Source organism: Asterias amurensis, chromosome 1, assembly GCF_032118995.1.
Source record: "Asterias amurensis chromosome 1, ASM3211899v1".
Classification (NCBI taxonomy): Eukaryota; Metazoa; Echinodermata; class Asteroidea; order Forcipulatida; family Asteriidae; genus Asterias; species Asterias amurensis.
In genome coordinates this window covers 12,949,304-12,965,287 of record NC_092648.1, presented here as the reverse complement: position 1 = coordinate 12,965,287, position 15,984 = coordinate 12,949,304, and the positions used below count along the sequence as shown (strand labels likewise).

Here is a 15,984-nt window from a genome sequence, read left to right as displayed (position 1 = left end):
TCCGATGTAATAAAAACAACCCACAGATTGTGTGTGGTAAAACTAAGTTGCAGTTGAGTGAACTTGTTTGCAGAGAAAAAAAAATACCAAACAGTTATATTGAAATCAATGGCCCTTCATTTAATGGTGTCTGCTCATATGTGTTGACCTGTGAACAATAAAAATAATTTTTCTTAAAACGCACTCCCCATTAAACTGAGTTGTAGAGCTACAAAATAGGTTAAATGATACCACAACCCACTTCTAAAAATTGTACTTTTGGTGGTGATCATTCCCTCCAGCTAAATTTTATGAAAATCTGACTTAAAAAAAATTCTTAACATGTACGCCCCATTAAACCATGGAGGTGTTGAACTTCGGTGTTTAAACCATGGAGGTTTTGAACTGAGGTTTAGAGTTACCAAAGAAGTAAAATGATACAAAAACCCACTTCAAAAATTTGACTGTTGGTAGTGATCATTCCCTCCAGCTGAGTTATCAGAATAATTGATGCTCCAATTAGAGGTCTGCGTGTCAGTGATTATTGCCTGCAAATGGATTTATCACCGGAGTTCTTTCTTGGATGGGGTTTAAGTTCAGACATTGTGAGAAGTAACATTCCTCTTTAGAACTGTCACTTACGTTTAGTCTCCACTTAGAGATTGATGACAAGCATTTCAATGATGAAAGCTTCAAAATCAAAACAGTTGAGTTTTAAGGAAACTTGTCTTTTGGCTAAAGACGGTATGACCATTAGTGAAAAAGATTTGGACAGAGAATCTAAATGCACTCTAAAGCCATCAATACTTCATGTATTAAGTACACGTACCTTGGCTGCAAATAGATTGCTTTGTCAAAGTGAATCCTTATAATACTGACAGTTCCTTTGCATAGTTTTTGTCTGATTTTGGAGGCTATGGTCCTAACGTTATCAGGGTTCAAACATTTGGGTGTTGAGTTATCCTTGACTGGATGAATCGGGAGGGTCTTTAGCCAAACACTTTATGGGGAGTTAGGGTTCAGTTTGACAGTTACTTATTAGTGCTTGATAGCAATGACCTGTGTTTAAAACCCCTTACAAATGAAGGAAGGTTCTACTAAATACTGTCTCCCTAGTAAGCCAGCAAGTTTAATTGGCAGGGGAAGGGGTTTGGGAAACATCAAAACCTTGCACAGGCCGTCAGCAAGACACTTGAAAGCATGCTACAAAGAACCGATGGCTCTACTTTATCAGAGGGTTAGGTTAGGTCTGTATGTCAATTTTGTGCACTACATATATGGGAGAAAGTATTTTTTAGCCCCTTAAAACAAAACCACAAACGCAACAACAGCAACAACCTTTACAACTCTGGGACCTGACCGCCTCTTATAGATATGTGATATGGAGGATGAATACTTTGACTTTCTTGGACATTGCACTGTGGAGAAAAAAGTGACACAAATTAAATGAGCCATGACTTGGTGTCGCCAGCGATCACTAAAGGGATTTTCAATGATGAAATTATTGTGGATATAGAGGTTACCCTAAATTGTTATCACAAATTCTATTTCATATCCTGTGTTTGTCTCTAACAGCTTCAAAATTTAGTGGAGCAGATGAAGGAGGGTTTTGTGCACGCAATGCAGGAGCTGTCTCACATCCAAGATGGGGATAGGATCTTGCAGGAGAAAGTCAACAGCAACAAAGAGGAGACTGATGAGAAGATTGAGAAGCTGGCTGAGTCTCTTCACCAGATCAGGGTACAAACCAACTTTATCTCTTGGTGTTGTTGCCTTTTGGCTTAAATGCCACATCGAACAGCGAGGCTTGTAGCTGAACAAGTTTTGCTGTACCAGAATTGATAATACAAGACCTGGGGTCGATTTCACTAAGCGATAAGATTCATCTTAAGATGAGTTGTCAGTATCACCATAGTGATGTGTATTGTGATATCACACTTTGCCTAGCAATTTAGACTGATTTGCACTTAAGATCAGTCTTAACTCTTTGTGAAATCAAGCCCAGAATCTAAACAAGAATGAACTTTCCAGAAAGCTTAATAACATCAAAATCTAAGAGAAGATTTAACATTGTCTTAGTGTACCTCGAAACTCGACTAAATTAAAAGATACTTACCAGACTCAGAGTCAACATTTAAAATCATTTTGGTTTTTATTTTAATATAATTTTACAGAGAGGAAATTATTCAATTGAAAAACACAAGACAGTAAGACTTGTCCGGTCCTTTAAAGTTTACTGGCCCATGTCACTGATGTCACTGGCCTCCGGCCTGTGGTCCAGTGTAAAATTCATAATACACTCAATGTAAGTCTTTAGTTTGTATTATTTCTTTACACTGTACAAGAAAGACTCTGCTTGGGTCGAGAAAAACTCTGCTTGGATCAAGAAAGACTCTGCTAGGGTCGAGAAAGACTCTGCTAGTGTCAACAAAGACTCTGCTAGTGTCAAAAAAAGATTCTGCAAGTGTCAAAAAAGATTCTGCAAGTGTCAAGATAGATTGCTAGGGTCAAAAAGATTCTGCTAGGGTCGAGAAAGAATCTGCTAGGGTTGAGAAAGACTCTGCTAGGGTCGATAAAGACTTTGCTAGTGTCGAGAAAGACTCTGCTAGAGTCGAGAAAGCGTCAGGCCATTAACTATTTTTTGTACTGTCCAATTTCCTGTAGACTGATCTGAACTCTGTCCTAGGTGAGGTGAAGAAGAATAACAAGGTGACTGAGAAACTCAGTAAGCAGATGGAGAGTGTCAGGAAGGAACAGAGTCACATGCGCAAGAAGATGAGACAGAATGAGCAGAACCAAGAAAACCACAGGTAGGTAATAGAAAGATTGATAGATACATTTGGTAGTTTTCAAAAACCAGTCTTCTCACTTGGTGTATCCCAACATATGTATAAAATGTTGCAAAAAATAAGGAAAAAACACCCTTGTTGCATAATCTTGTCTGCTTTCAGATGCCTACCATCAATAGCTCTTTATTGCTCGTTATAAAGTAAAATTACCAAACGTGTCCAGTGCCTTTAAAATAAATACTTTTTGGAGTTTGGTAGTATGTGAACATTACGCAAGCTCACCCCAACTTGTTTATTTTAACAAACACATTAATTATTACAGGAAAGACCATCAAGAGGAAACCATCACACCAGCCAACAAGTCGGATGAGGACAAAGACAACAACAACAATAACAACAAAACCAAGGAAGTCATGAGTGCAAAGAAAGTGGCTCGTCGACAGAGTATGCCGTCTGTTTACACCAATATGAAGGATGTCAGAGACGGAGGCAGGGCTGCCAAGCAGTCCAGGCACCATACTAAGATGGCACCAATGATACAGCCTTTTATGGATTCGCTGCCGGACTCGTGTGATCCCTTAAACAATGATGGTGAGATTAATGTGTTGTTCAGCGCAAGTCATTGTGGGTTTTTTCCCCCAGTTTTATATATATTTTGTTCTGATTTCAATATTAAAACTTATTTTCAGGGCTCAGTTTCAGAAAGCTGTTTAGCAGAAAATACTGCTTGACAAATTTCTCTGCTAAGCACAAAATTAGTGGGGCACCAGTCGCAGGTAAACTTTACGGAGTATTGGCTGGTAACCTGTTTTTGCTGAGCAAGACTTCCTGTCCTTAGCAGGTTTTGTGCTTGCAGGCTTTATGAAATTGGGCCGTGGTCTCAGGGCTGAAATATATTACACCATATAGGTATACTGTACACATGCTTCAGAAAATTTTATACCAAGTATCTTTAATAAAAGCACAGCTTTGCAACTGAAATATTCCTTGGCTTCACTCTGCTATTACTACAATGTGATATTCTGGTTTGTGCAGTTTGTATGGATTACATCAAATTGCTTTTGCGTTTTTTCAGGGTTCAGGTAGCTGGAGGTAATGGATCAAGAGTAGTCACCAAAGTAATTACTGGCAAAAAGAAATATTTGGTATCTAAGAATAACATTTAATTATGGATTTTTTCAACTTCTATACGCACTTTTCACTTAAGATTGGAGGAAAGGTCAGTTATTGATCTATTATGACACTATTCAAATCAATTGTTATTAATCGTCACAAAATGATTTGTACCTGATATGAAGGATCTATTAATAAGCCATCTGAGGAGGTACCTGGCAGACAGTTTGACTCTTTCCCATCAAGAAACGCAAGCGGCTCCTCGATGTCCAGTGACAAAGATCAGATCGACAAAGAACACATGGCTAAGGTAAGCAAGCCTTTAAAGACCTACTATTGATAAATGAATTAATGAGGATGTTTTCAAAAGTGACTTTATTCTTTGGGGAGAGTACATGTGTTCCAGCTTTGTAGTTTTCTAGAATTTCATAAAAGTAAGCTGTCTTTGTCATTGAGGCAATATTTCTTACGGGGGAAACAGTACTGTTATTGCCCAACCAAACTAGCTGGGTTTTTGACCGTATTTTCTTCATCTGCATAATTGCATAGAGCTGCTTAAGCAGATGTTTAAAAGTTTTCTGCTTAGCAAAAATCAGCAGGATACCAGTTGTAGATGGACAAATTTTTGGGTTGGTTGTCTTTTTCTGGCAAGCATAATTTTGTTGCGCTTAGCTATTAATGAGCAGCTCTATAATGTTGGGCTCAGTGCCCAGTTTCATAGAGCTGCTTAAGCACAAAAAGTAGCTTAGCACAACAAAAGTATGCTTACCAGAACTTGGTTACCAGCCAAACTACAATGTAACATGTACAATTTGTGGTTGGTGTCCTACTAATGTCTGCATATAGCACTGATCTCTGAGCCTATAACAGACCATTGTTAAGCAATAGTTTCAGCTTAAGAAACTCTATGTAATTGGGCCCTGGCTATCGTTTGGAGTCTGTGTAAATTAGAATGGGAAGCATTAGTTTTTGTCCAGTTCTCTGTGACACCTAAGATTGTGCATAGCCATTGGGGTGTCCGTGTTATGAACAGCTGTTTGAAAACCACTGATGTAACAGTTAATCTCCACTTTCTTTGATGAATCAATTATCCAAGCGCTGTCTCAATAGAGAATAAAACCTACATAGCTTATCAAATAGAAGATCTGGGAAGATCTATTGTCAGTTGTTACAAAACATTTGACCCATGAATGTGGTTGTACATGAATCCCTTAGAAAAAGAAGCCTATCACATCATTGGAAATCATCTTAATTCTACTAAAAACAACCCTACGACCTAGTTAATAAAAAAAACATTTGAAAAAGTGTGTTGGAAACTTTAACTAACATAGACATCTAAAAGTTTCAGTCAATACTTTTTTCTTAATTTGTTTGAATTAGAGTAATTTAATAGGAGTTAAAATGAAATTTTGCAAGGGCAGGCCATGTACTTCAGCTTTTTGTAACACGCACTAGTTTTTAACGCGCTAGTTTACTAGCCCCCTGGCATAGTAAACTGTGTTTTTTACTACTCCTGTGAAGTTTTTTAAGACTACTATTTAAAACAAGTATTGTCCCCAAAAAATCTGTATTAATGGTTGCAATCATAACTATTTTATGGTTGATTGATATTAGTTGTATTTTATTCTATATTAACTCATGCACTCAGGTTTTACTTGACAAAATACCCCAGGCTAGTGTTGCGGGCAAGCCTTGAAGGGTTTTGAATGTTTTTCTATTTCTATTCAGGGTTTTAATTCAGGCAGGAGAGTTTCCTTCAGTAACCTAAAACAGACACAGGATTCAAACCAACTCTATGAAGGTAAGGAATCATTAAAGGCAAGGTATTGGTTTTTTGAACCGTTTGATTGTTTTGAATCCACTACAAATGTAGATGTATTACAACAAAACTAATTGTGAAAATTTCATTTCAAAAGGTGTTAGTATTTTTGAGATATTGCTGACAAGTTTTAACCAGTTGTACACGCGTAGAAAAGTCTGTAATTGGAATACATACATGAGAAACATGTCTCAGGATGAAATATTTTGGTATCCCTCTCCATAAAACTTCATTCCTTTCAAAGGAATTGTTTCTCAAAATATTATACATTATTAATAGTGCTACTGACCAAGTAAGTTTTTATGCTGACAGTTATTTTGAGTAATTTTATACCAATAGTGTCCAGAGCCCAAGTGCTACCCACTTTTGATTTTTTTTATCGAACCATTTATCATTCTAGAATCTTCATCCCACCAAATTCTCGGAAGACTCCACTAGAGGGGACCATTAGACCATTAAGTTGTTATTGATTGTCGGTCAGCTACTCTAGATGTGTGATTGTCCTACACTATCCTTGCCATTGTAGCCGCTTTTCTTCCCTTGTCTGTTTGATTTTGTTACATCCTTTGTCATTGATTCAAACAACCGTATCTGATCCTTTAATCCAAGCGGTGTTTTCCAGAAGTTGTGAGTGCCTTTGTTGTGATGAACAAGTTAGCAGCCTGTAACGTATTTTTTGTTTGCACTTTTGAAGGCCGTTAGTTTTAAAAGCGTTCTTGTTCTGATTCAGGAAGTTGTTATAGTAGCTTTGAAGTTGTGGAAAGTCCGCCTTTTTTCCTACTGATTGTGAATCCTTGAAAAAAGAGATACATTTTGAAAAGTCGTGGCTCAGTCATGACGTAAGGTTGCATAGACATTTATTCATTCTGTGGTCTTATTTAATTTATTTTATCACTCGCGGATAAGATACGTTAGTCAGCCTTGGCTTGCACTTAAACCTGATACCAATAAGCCAACTCAATATGTACTGTTGTAATTGTTTGTGTCCTCAGAGAATAAAAGTTGAATATGAAAGAAATGGTGTCATTTGCAAATTAGTGAACAAAAAGTTGTTAATGCCTGTTAATTCCGTATTGTGCAGAACCTGAAAGCTTATAGCTTATTTGAATCAATACAAGTAAATATTTAAAATTGATATCTAAATTTGGGGGTTAAATCAGCAAAAAATCATACCAAGCATTTTTAATTGTATTAAATTTGTAATGATTTTTTTTTGGAAAACGGAGGGTTGAAATGAACACCAACAAATAATTAAACTATTACTTATTGTTTTTTATTGATTTCTAAAAAGGAAAGAAAGTTACAGGTGGACAGTATAGGAAATCAGAAAAATACATTAAAAAAACAGATACTTTTTCATGATAACTTTTTTATGAATGAAATTACGAGTATAGTAAGAACTTCCCTGATGCAATTCGATATCCCTTCCTACACCAGCTCAGAGAATACATCTTGCTCAGGAGCTTCTGACCTCGGAGAGAAAGTACGTTGGTCAGCTGAATTCCCTACGAGAGAACATCATGTTACCCCTGGTCACTGAGTCACTCATACATCCATCAGAAATCAAGTGAGTTTACAGTCACATAATTAATACCACTGTCACCTTCTATGTTTAAAGCTTTAGTCTCTGTTCAGCATTGATGAGATTTTAAAGGTTTCCTTTGAAGGGGAATGGAAAATTAAGGTTACAATGTGCACAAAAACCAATTGGTCTAGATGAGATATTATGTGAACTTTAATTTAAAAGTTTAAAAGCGAAGTATAACTTTGGTTTTTCGAACCGTTCAGTTGTTTTAACCTTGTATAAACATAGGTGTACACAATACAATTAACATCTTAAAGTTTCATTTCAAAAGGTTGTAATGTTTTTGATATAACGCCAAAAATCCGGAGCGAATATATCCATGCAGTAAGAATAATCCCTAATAGGAATACACAATTTCATATCATTATTTTTATTATTATTCATGGTTTATTCAAAAAACATTCAATTCAGTTGCCATAGGCAAAATTACATTGAATTTACAAAATAGACATTTAAAACATTAAAATTACAGACAGAGCATATCCAACTTTTGGGGCATAAAAACGAAAAAATCTGTTTTCAAACCACATCGCATCGAAGTGAAATGTTTCTCAAAATGCTGCTGTAGGCTTCTTACCAAAGGTTTGTGTTGCCATTAATTTTTAAGAGTGACCAAGGTGAAAGTTTGTATGTATTCAGCTTAACTGGTTCTGTGTTTCCATTTCCTCGTAGTGTTATATTCCCACCTAGTCTTGCCAAGATGTTTGACAGACACTGCTGTCTGTTGTGTGCTCTGGAAACTCGCCTCGGTGATTCAAAGTGGCAGGGAATGCATGGTGACGTTGTAGCCAAATTTGCTGGAATGGAAAGTGTCAGTATTGATTCATTTGTTTTTCTGTACATTTTTTTTACTTAAAGGGAAGGTACACATTTGGTAATTACTCAAAACAAATATTAACTTAAAAACTGACTTGGTAATGAACATTGGTGAGCTGTTGATAGTATAAAACATTGTGGGAAACGACTCCCTCTGAAGTAATGTAGTTTTTGAGAAAGAGGTAATTTCTCACTAAAATAATAAAAGACTTCTAGCTAGAAGTCTTTTATTCCTATCTGAAAGCACACAAGTTCATCCAACAAGGGTGTTTTTTCTTTCATCATTTTCTCGCAACTTCGATGACCAATTGAGCCCAAATTTTTCACAGGCTTGTTATTTTATGGTTATGATGGGATGCACCAAGTGAGAAGACTGGTCTTTGACAATTACCAATAGTGTACCTACCCTTTAAAATCTTCTGAATTTACTTTTATTTTTCAAAATATATTGTAATTACAAGGAAAACATTGGAACATTTTACTCATCTGTTACTGAAAGTGCTATACTCATGACTGTGTGTTTTGATACAATGGAGCAAGAAAACAAGATACTGGTAAAATGAAACGGGTTGTGAAAAATGAAACAGGTTGTGAAACAAGCATCGAAAGTCCTAGGGTTTGACATAGACCTGGATGAAACTTGTAAGAGGGTTCTACCTTAAACAGAAGTGTTACCTGTTCATGTTTGTTGTGTTGTCATTTAGCCTCCAAGAAAGACTCTGCTAGGGTCGAAATTTCAGGCCATTAACTATTTTTTGCATTTATACCATCGGCCCATTTGGTTGGTAAGTTGTTTGCAACAGCTAATTTTATTTTCTTAAACAGAAGTGGTCACAGTTCACTGGAATAAGGCAGCCTTGTTTGGTTTGGTCTCAATACCCAACAATAATTGAAAAAACTACCAACGTGGATTGTGACTGAATCAGATATCCAACCAAACTTGTCTGTAGTAAAAAAGAAAAAAGTTTTGGATTATTGATTTTCTTTTGATTTTCAGGCCAATTTCTTGTCTCAATACGGCTTATACATCGAGATGTTCCCAGAGAGTGTCTCCCTACTCTCCCATCACACAAGAAAATCAGCCAAGCTCACAAGATTCCTAAAGGTAGGTCTGATCGGTTTTCTTTTTTTTGCATCGAGTTGTAAATGTGTCTTGACAGTTCCTACTTTTGAAGTAAATTTTGGGGTAACATCAGTGATATGTGTTTAAGCAAAGCCATTTTTGGTTCAAAAATTGGGAACGTAGAAGCAGCTAGAGATTCAAGAAAATAAAACTGAGGAATAGGCTTTAAATGCACTGGACACTATTGGTTATTTCCTAAAATAATTGTTAGCATTAAAACTTTCTTGGTAGTGAGCAATGGAGAGCTGTTGATAGCTAAAAACAAAAATGAAAAACGGCTCCCTCTGATGAAGAAAGAGGTCATTTCTCACTCAAATATTAAAAGACTTCAGTGAAAATCATTAACCTTGATAGTTGATTAATGTACATGATAAACTTTGCTGTACATTATCGTGCCAAAACATTAATAATGTTATTGGAATTGCAGAAACAACTGGCGGATATTGAAGATGAGCAAGCAGATCTCCTTGGTTACCTCCTAGCTCCTATTCAGAGGATCCCAGCTTACGTTCTTCATCTCAAGGTCAGATCATTGTTGGACTTTCAAATTCTGTTTACTTCTTCACTTTTCACTAAAACAACAAACACTAGAAAACCTGTAATACAGTCATTCCCTAAATGTTTAGTAACAAGGAATATTCTCTCCCTTTTTGATATGTTTTCCCCTTCAGAAAAGTACTTGATTGTTATTAAAAAGCCTAGCCTGTAAAAGTCTATAAAATTCTGCAGAAATATTTTCTGGTCAGCCTTATAAAGTTTGTCATTACAAAGGTCTTCAGCCTTATAGTTTGTCATTACAAATAATATGTTAAAAAGTAAATAATCACTCCGTCGATTTCACAAAACTCTTCCTAACTTAAGACTAATCTTAGGACGAGCTCCAACCCTGCCCTGTAGCATGCAGACCTTAAGATTAATCCTAAGGACGAGTTTAACCTCATCCTATTTCTTTGAGAAATTGACCCCTGCATTAACAAGCAAAACTTACACGTCTTAATGCATACCTTACAGACAGTCCTGGAGTTCACTGAGACGGACCATCCAGATTATTTCCATGTGGAGTCATGTTTGACATATTTTGGCAACTTCCTGGCATCGATGAATCCTGCCATTGAACAAGCAGTGGAAGCCGCTAGAACCTACAAACTCTTCCTCTCAGAAAGGTGAGGATTGTTCCAGTTAAGGTGGGGTGTTAATTGTGATGGATAAACTGCAGTTGTTGAGTCCTGGCTGAGTGGATAAGAAAGAGCACCACGCTCAAGCTCAGTTCAGCAGAGTGTGGGTTTGTTTCCCGGTTGTGAGTCTTGTGTCCTTGAGCAAGACAATTAACCAAAAGAGGGCTTATGATATAATTTGGGTGTGATGAAGTGCTATCTAAGAACCCAGCACTATTATTATTGTTTGGTGCATGCGTCAAAGTGTTTAAAATGTTTTCTCATACTACATCCAGAAAATGAGAAATTAATATCACTGTCTAGAACCGCATTCTTGCTGGCATTTATGAGATTATATTTTTGCGCTTTTCTTTTCTTCCCACAACCACACAGGAGAAGCAGTCGAGCCTCCAGCTACTCCCCTCATATGTTAACCACAAGCCAGTCGTCATCCCTCACCAAGGACAGTGGAATGTACTCCAATGATGAGATGTCAGCGTACAACAACTATAATCAATCGTGAGTTAAACATACCATCATTCGTTAAGATTTATAAACATGGATGAGATTGTTCAGACTTTTGTCTGAATTCAAACTTTTTATGTCGGCCTGGTGAAGAAAATCAGACAGTATTTTTTTCCACATATAAAGAATCCTGCTCATTGGTCTACTTCTTTAGTGCTTTGGAGAATGTTCCCAAAAGCTCCTTATAATCTATAACCCCAGGGGTTACCAAACAGTAGAAATGCCATCATTTCAACATACCTTTGAATTTGTATCCAAGTTTCAGACTTGTTCGTTAGTAATGACTCTCACCTCTGTATAAAAGAATACTTAATGTCCTGACCCCAGCAGAGTCTTTCTCAAAGGATTACATTGTACATTCAGAATTGTTCTGAAAAGTCTCTGTTGAAGTTTTTTTTTTCCACGCTTGATTGTCAATTAATCCTACTTTTGTAGTGCCACTAAAAGCTACCACTGTTTTGTGCGGACAATGGGAAAATGACAACAAACCTAATTTCCCATTGTTTATGCATATGCAATGAACACTAGATTTACCTGGCATGTCTGATGCCGACTAGTGTCCACCGAAGTCCCAAATGCAACATATTTATAAAATAAATTAATGTGTGAAATATTTTGTTGTGCATTAGGAATTTGAATTCTTTGAAACAAGGACATGAAATCATCCAATTAATTTAATGTTATTTTATCCTCCACCCCTTCGTGTTCAGAATCAGTCCAGATGGTGATCCAACAGAACTTAGGAGAGGAAGTGCTGGTAACTTGCTATCAACATGGAATGGCAGCCCAGTCAGACTAAGGAATCCTCAGAAGCACGTCCTTTCAAATGGCCACAAGCAGGACAGAAGGGCCTCATTTCCCATGAATGCTAAAGGAATATTAAGCCAAAGAGCAAATGTTTGGAAAAGTCCACATGTGTCAAAATCGTATCATGGACGGACGGGAAGGCGTGGAAGCCATGATCATAGGATGCTGAGTGAAGGCTACCAGGGAACGAGCGTCTCTGCTGCCATTCCAGGTATGACCTTCATCCCAGAGCAAGCCAGCGACGATGCCGACTTCGGCAATGGAAAGCGTAGAAATTCCAGATCCCAGTCCAACCTACCAGAGCTTCCCACATACGGGATCTACGGCGAGGATGATACCGACGTAGAGGTCAGGTATGAACCATCCTCGCCTTCCAGTGCCCTGCCAAGAACAAGACAGAAGGCTGTCAATCAGGTCTCTCAAGGACGTAAGACACATTTTGGTTCCTCAATGTCCAGCGGGTCATCCTCCAGGACGTCCACTCCAAGAGGTGACCACCACTTCAATGAACATGACATTGTCTACGATGACAACAATGAAGCTCATCAACGGAGAAAACACCATCGTAGACAATCCTTGAATGTGCAGAATCTTCAGAAACTGAACGATTTGAAGTCGGACGAGAGGGCAAGCAGTACGATGCACCTGCCAGAAACGACTCGGTCGGAGACTCGTAAGAGAGCCAATTCAATCTCTCATATAAACCGAGTACACACTCCAGAGACGTCTAAACCAGAAAAACTCAAAGTGGTGTGGAATGAGGACAATCAAGTGAACGGATCAATGGAAAGTACTTCATCACCGAGATCGAACCTGAAACCCACAATAAAGCAAAGTCCCAGGGAACGATCAGAGGCTGCCAGCAAATCCAACAAAAAATCAAACTTTTCTGCCTCCTTGAAGAATATTTTCTTTGGAAAAGGGTAAATATTTTGTCTGTTTTTTGCACTTAATCCACTTTGCACCTAATGTTATGAAGTGACTTACTAAAATATCAATTGTGTTTTACCACAAAATATGGTTTTCATGAGGGATTCAATGTGTGGTGAAGAGGTTTTCAACTAGTGGTTTAATCCCAACGAGGCCTGGTTCTTGATATCAAGAACCAGGCCTCGGCAAGTTTAAACCACTAGTTGAAAACCGATTCAACAAACTTTGATTCCCATTCATAAATACCTTTTTGGTCAAAAAGTAAAGTTAATGCAAAAATTATAATTGTTCAATGATTTCTTTCAACACAACACCCCTCCAGCTCTAAAATGGTAAGGCCCTCAGCCACCCTCGGGTAAACAACTCCTTATAAGGGAATGCTGTGCGCGTCGCGCGTATTGCGTGATGTGGCACAACTGTCCCGGCCGTTGCTCTCGACCAATAGGAATTAAGAAACTGTCTTATAAGCACAGGTGCAAGCTCATGTGTCACGCCCATGTTTTAACACTTTTTACTGGTCATAAACAAAGGTTTATACAAACCCAGGTGACGCGTTCTCCACCAATAGGAATAGCAAACTGAGGTATTTATGAATACTTAATTATGGCAGCCAGTAAAATTTGTTTGAAATACAATTTATTCACATACTTTGTGTTGCTAAGTTGGATTTAAATTTATATCTTTTTGGTGAAGTTAAAAATTTTGTTTTATTTAAAGGCAGTGGACACTAATGGTAATTACTCAAAATAATTATTTTTAGCATAAAACCTTACTTGGTAACAAGTAATGGGGAGCTATTGTTAGTATAAAACATTGTGAGAAACGGCTCCCTCTGAAGTAATTTAGTTTTTGAGAAAGAAGTAATTTTCCACAAATTTTATTTTGAGACCTTAGAATTTGAGGTATCGAAATCAAACATCTGAAAGCACACAACTTCGTGTGAGAAGGGTGTTTTTTCTTTCTTAACTCGCAACTTTGACGACCAATTGAGCTCAATGAAGACTGGTCTTTGATAATTACCAATAGTGTCCAGTGTCTATAAACAACTTTCACTTTAATATTGCTCTGTTGCAACTGGAATTTGTATTAATGGAATATCCTCTTGTTCTCCTTTCTTTGCACCATGTTTGAATGCACTGTGTGGGTTTGATTTCCACTCTGGTCTTTGGTTCTCTGCACACCTACTGTACCTGCAGTCCCAATTTCAAGTAAGTTTGCATGAGTAGCTATCTTTTTTCACAAATCCCATATCCTTTTTACAGAACTGACTCCCAAATTGGCACAAAGAACAAACAAGCCATTTGTGGGTTAATTTTGCTTAAAAATTCTTGTACAAAGACTTGGGCCCAATTTCATGGCTCTGCTTACCGCAAGCACAGAATCGGCCCTTATGGAAGCAGGGAATTCTGTATTTCACGGGTTAGTGGCGAATTTTGGTGCGTACTCTGCGTTACTAGGCATTCTACGCTTACAATTTTAGGCTTACAATTTGGCGCTTGCACGTAAGCAGGGAATTGTGATCGTAATTGCAGAATTCGGCAGTAAGCAGGGCCATAAAATTGGGCCCTGCTTAGTCACAAGTTACTGCTTATTTTAATTCCTCAGACTATAGAGACAGTTGCTATGCAACCTCCAGCTTTTGTATAGCAACCTCTATTCAATATGGGTGTTTGACGCCTCTTACGTAACTACGCAAAAGCTTGCTTGAATCATGTGACTTGGCAACTTTCTTTATAGTCTAAGGAACTCAAATTTAAGTTGTAACTTGTGATCAAACACGTCCTTGTACCAGATGAAAATGGCCTATTGGGTTGAAATGAGGCAGTTTTTTCTTTGAATTGGGCATCTCAAATTGGAATCTCCCCTTATTATGTTAGATATGCAGAACTGATGCAGCCAATCTGCAGCAAAACATGCAGAGCAAACACCTTCTTTAGAAACGCAATCTTTCTGACTTGACCCTTGGATTTGCCTCTGATTTAAGCCTTGTTTCATCATTGGAGGCTCCCATCAATGCCAAAACTTTTTGAAGAAAACTTTTACGAAACACAAGTAGTGGATTTATATTCTGGGTTTGACAATTTTGCGTTGTTCTATTTTTGCAGCTGGAAACGAAACAGCCATGTGGTAAATCTGACTGAAGAAGCCAATGAGAAGACAGAAAAGAGCAAAACCTCCTCTCAGTCGTCCCCCACATACTGTGATGAAGATGGCCAGCCATGCAGTGATGTCTAGTGCAGGGTTTTAAAGTCAGCAAATAGCCTTAGGGATAGAACCACCCCATACATAAACTGTGTCCAGTCCACCGATATTATGGATTACAACAGAAACAGCAGTATGGACCACTTGTTCTGGGTGCAAAGGAATGTTGGCAATGTATGCCTGCAGTCCAGTGTACTGCCATAATGTTCTGCTCTGCTGGACTGCAGATCATTGTACTGAGCTACAGAACAATCCTCCATGAGAGAAAATGGGTGAACATTCCTTTATGTAGAATGATCTGTGTGGTCAATGTGGCCGGTCCATGTGCTTAACTTATCCAATTATAACATTCCAACCTGTCGGACCTTTGAGCTGCTCCCTCAAAAGCCCTTTAGCTCATTTAGACCTTCCCTCCTACCTATACAGCAGCAAGTGTCATTAGGAAATCTGTGAAATTTCATGGATGCTAATTTACTGATAAACACAGTGAATCTAAACACCAGCATTATTTGATTGAATCAGGTATTCTTAAAACTGCGATTAAAATCCTGGTAGAAGTACCTATTTTTGTGCAATATTGACTGAAAAATCTGTAATATAATTTTTAATAGGTTTACTGATAGGTCAGAAAACTATCGTTACAGCCTTTGGACTGTATTTGCTTTATTAATTGTTTTATCCACGCACCGATGTGTATCAAGTAATTTTCATGAGTGGTATAACAAAAAGCCACATATGCATATTTCTCAATTGGATTCAAACTCAGGACCTTTGCCATTCTAGAGATCTGCTCTTAACGCTGGACCATAGAGATTGCCTGATAACTAGAGGCAGTTTGAAACCTAAGGTAGCAACAATTTAGTGAGTTTTTTTGTTTTTTTGTTTGTTTGAATGCTTCCTCAGGTTTTGTTTAACCGACAGAAGTGATGGTTGTATGCATTTTCTCTTTCGATGGGAAAAATATAAATTTTATATAAATGAAAAACTGTGATGGATAATTATGAGTTGAAATTTTTGAATATTTTATATTTCAGGAGTGTACTATGTATACTTAATTTATTTGTGTATGTTTTTGTTGTGGAAATAGATGGACTCATAATGGTTTAATTATTGGAAAATGATGCACATTTCAAGTCTGAAAT

The 15,984-nt window shown here is 37.5% G+C and overlaps 1 protein-coding gene across 1 annotated transcript in view; it reads left to right on the top strand.

Annotated features, from left to right (window-relative positions):
* The window catches only part of LOC139946092 (uncharacterized), a 27,841-nt gene extending 11,857 nt beyond the window's left edge, over positions 1-15,984 (top strand). The window contains exons 4-16 of the mRNA XM_071943700.1: positions 1,555-1,719; positions 2,644-2,789; positions 3,091-3,359; positions 4,067-4,191; positions 5,610-5,682; positions 7,138-7,267; positions 7,958-8,096; positions 9,099-9,206; positions 9,652-9,747; positions 10,236-10,387; positions 10,772-10,897; positions 11,614-12,633; positions 14,746-15,984. Coding sequence (XP_071799801.1) covers positions 1,555-1,719; positions 2,644-2,789; positions 3,091-3,359; positions 4,067-4,191; positions 5,610-5,682; positions 7,138-7,267; positions 7,958-8,096; positions 9,099-9,206; positions 9,652-9,747; positions 10,236-10,387; positions 10,772-10,897; positions 11,614-12,633; positions 14,746-14,875 — 2,679 coding nt within the window. The 3' untranslated portion in view covers positions 14,876-15,984. The remainder of the gene's footprint in view (positions 1-1,554; positions 1,720-2,643; positions 2,790-3,090; positions 3,360-4,066; positions 4,192-5,609; positions 5,683-7,137; positions 7,268-7,957; positions 8,097-9,098; positions 9,207-9,651; positions 9,748-10,235; positions 10,388-10,771; positions 10,898-11,613; positions 12,634-14,745) is intronic.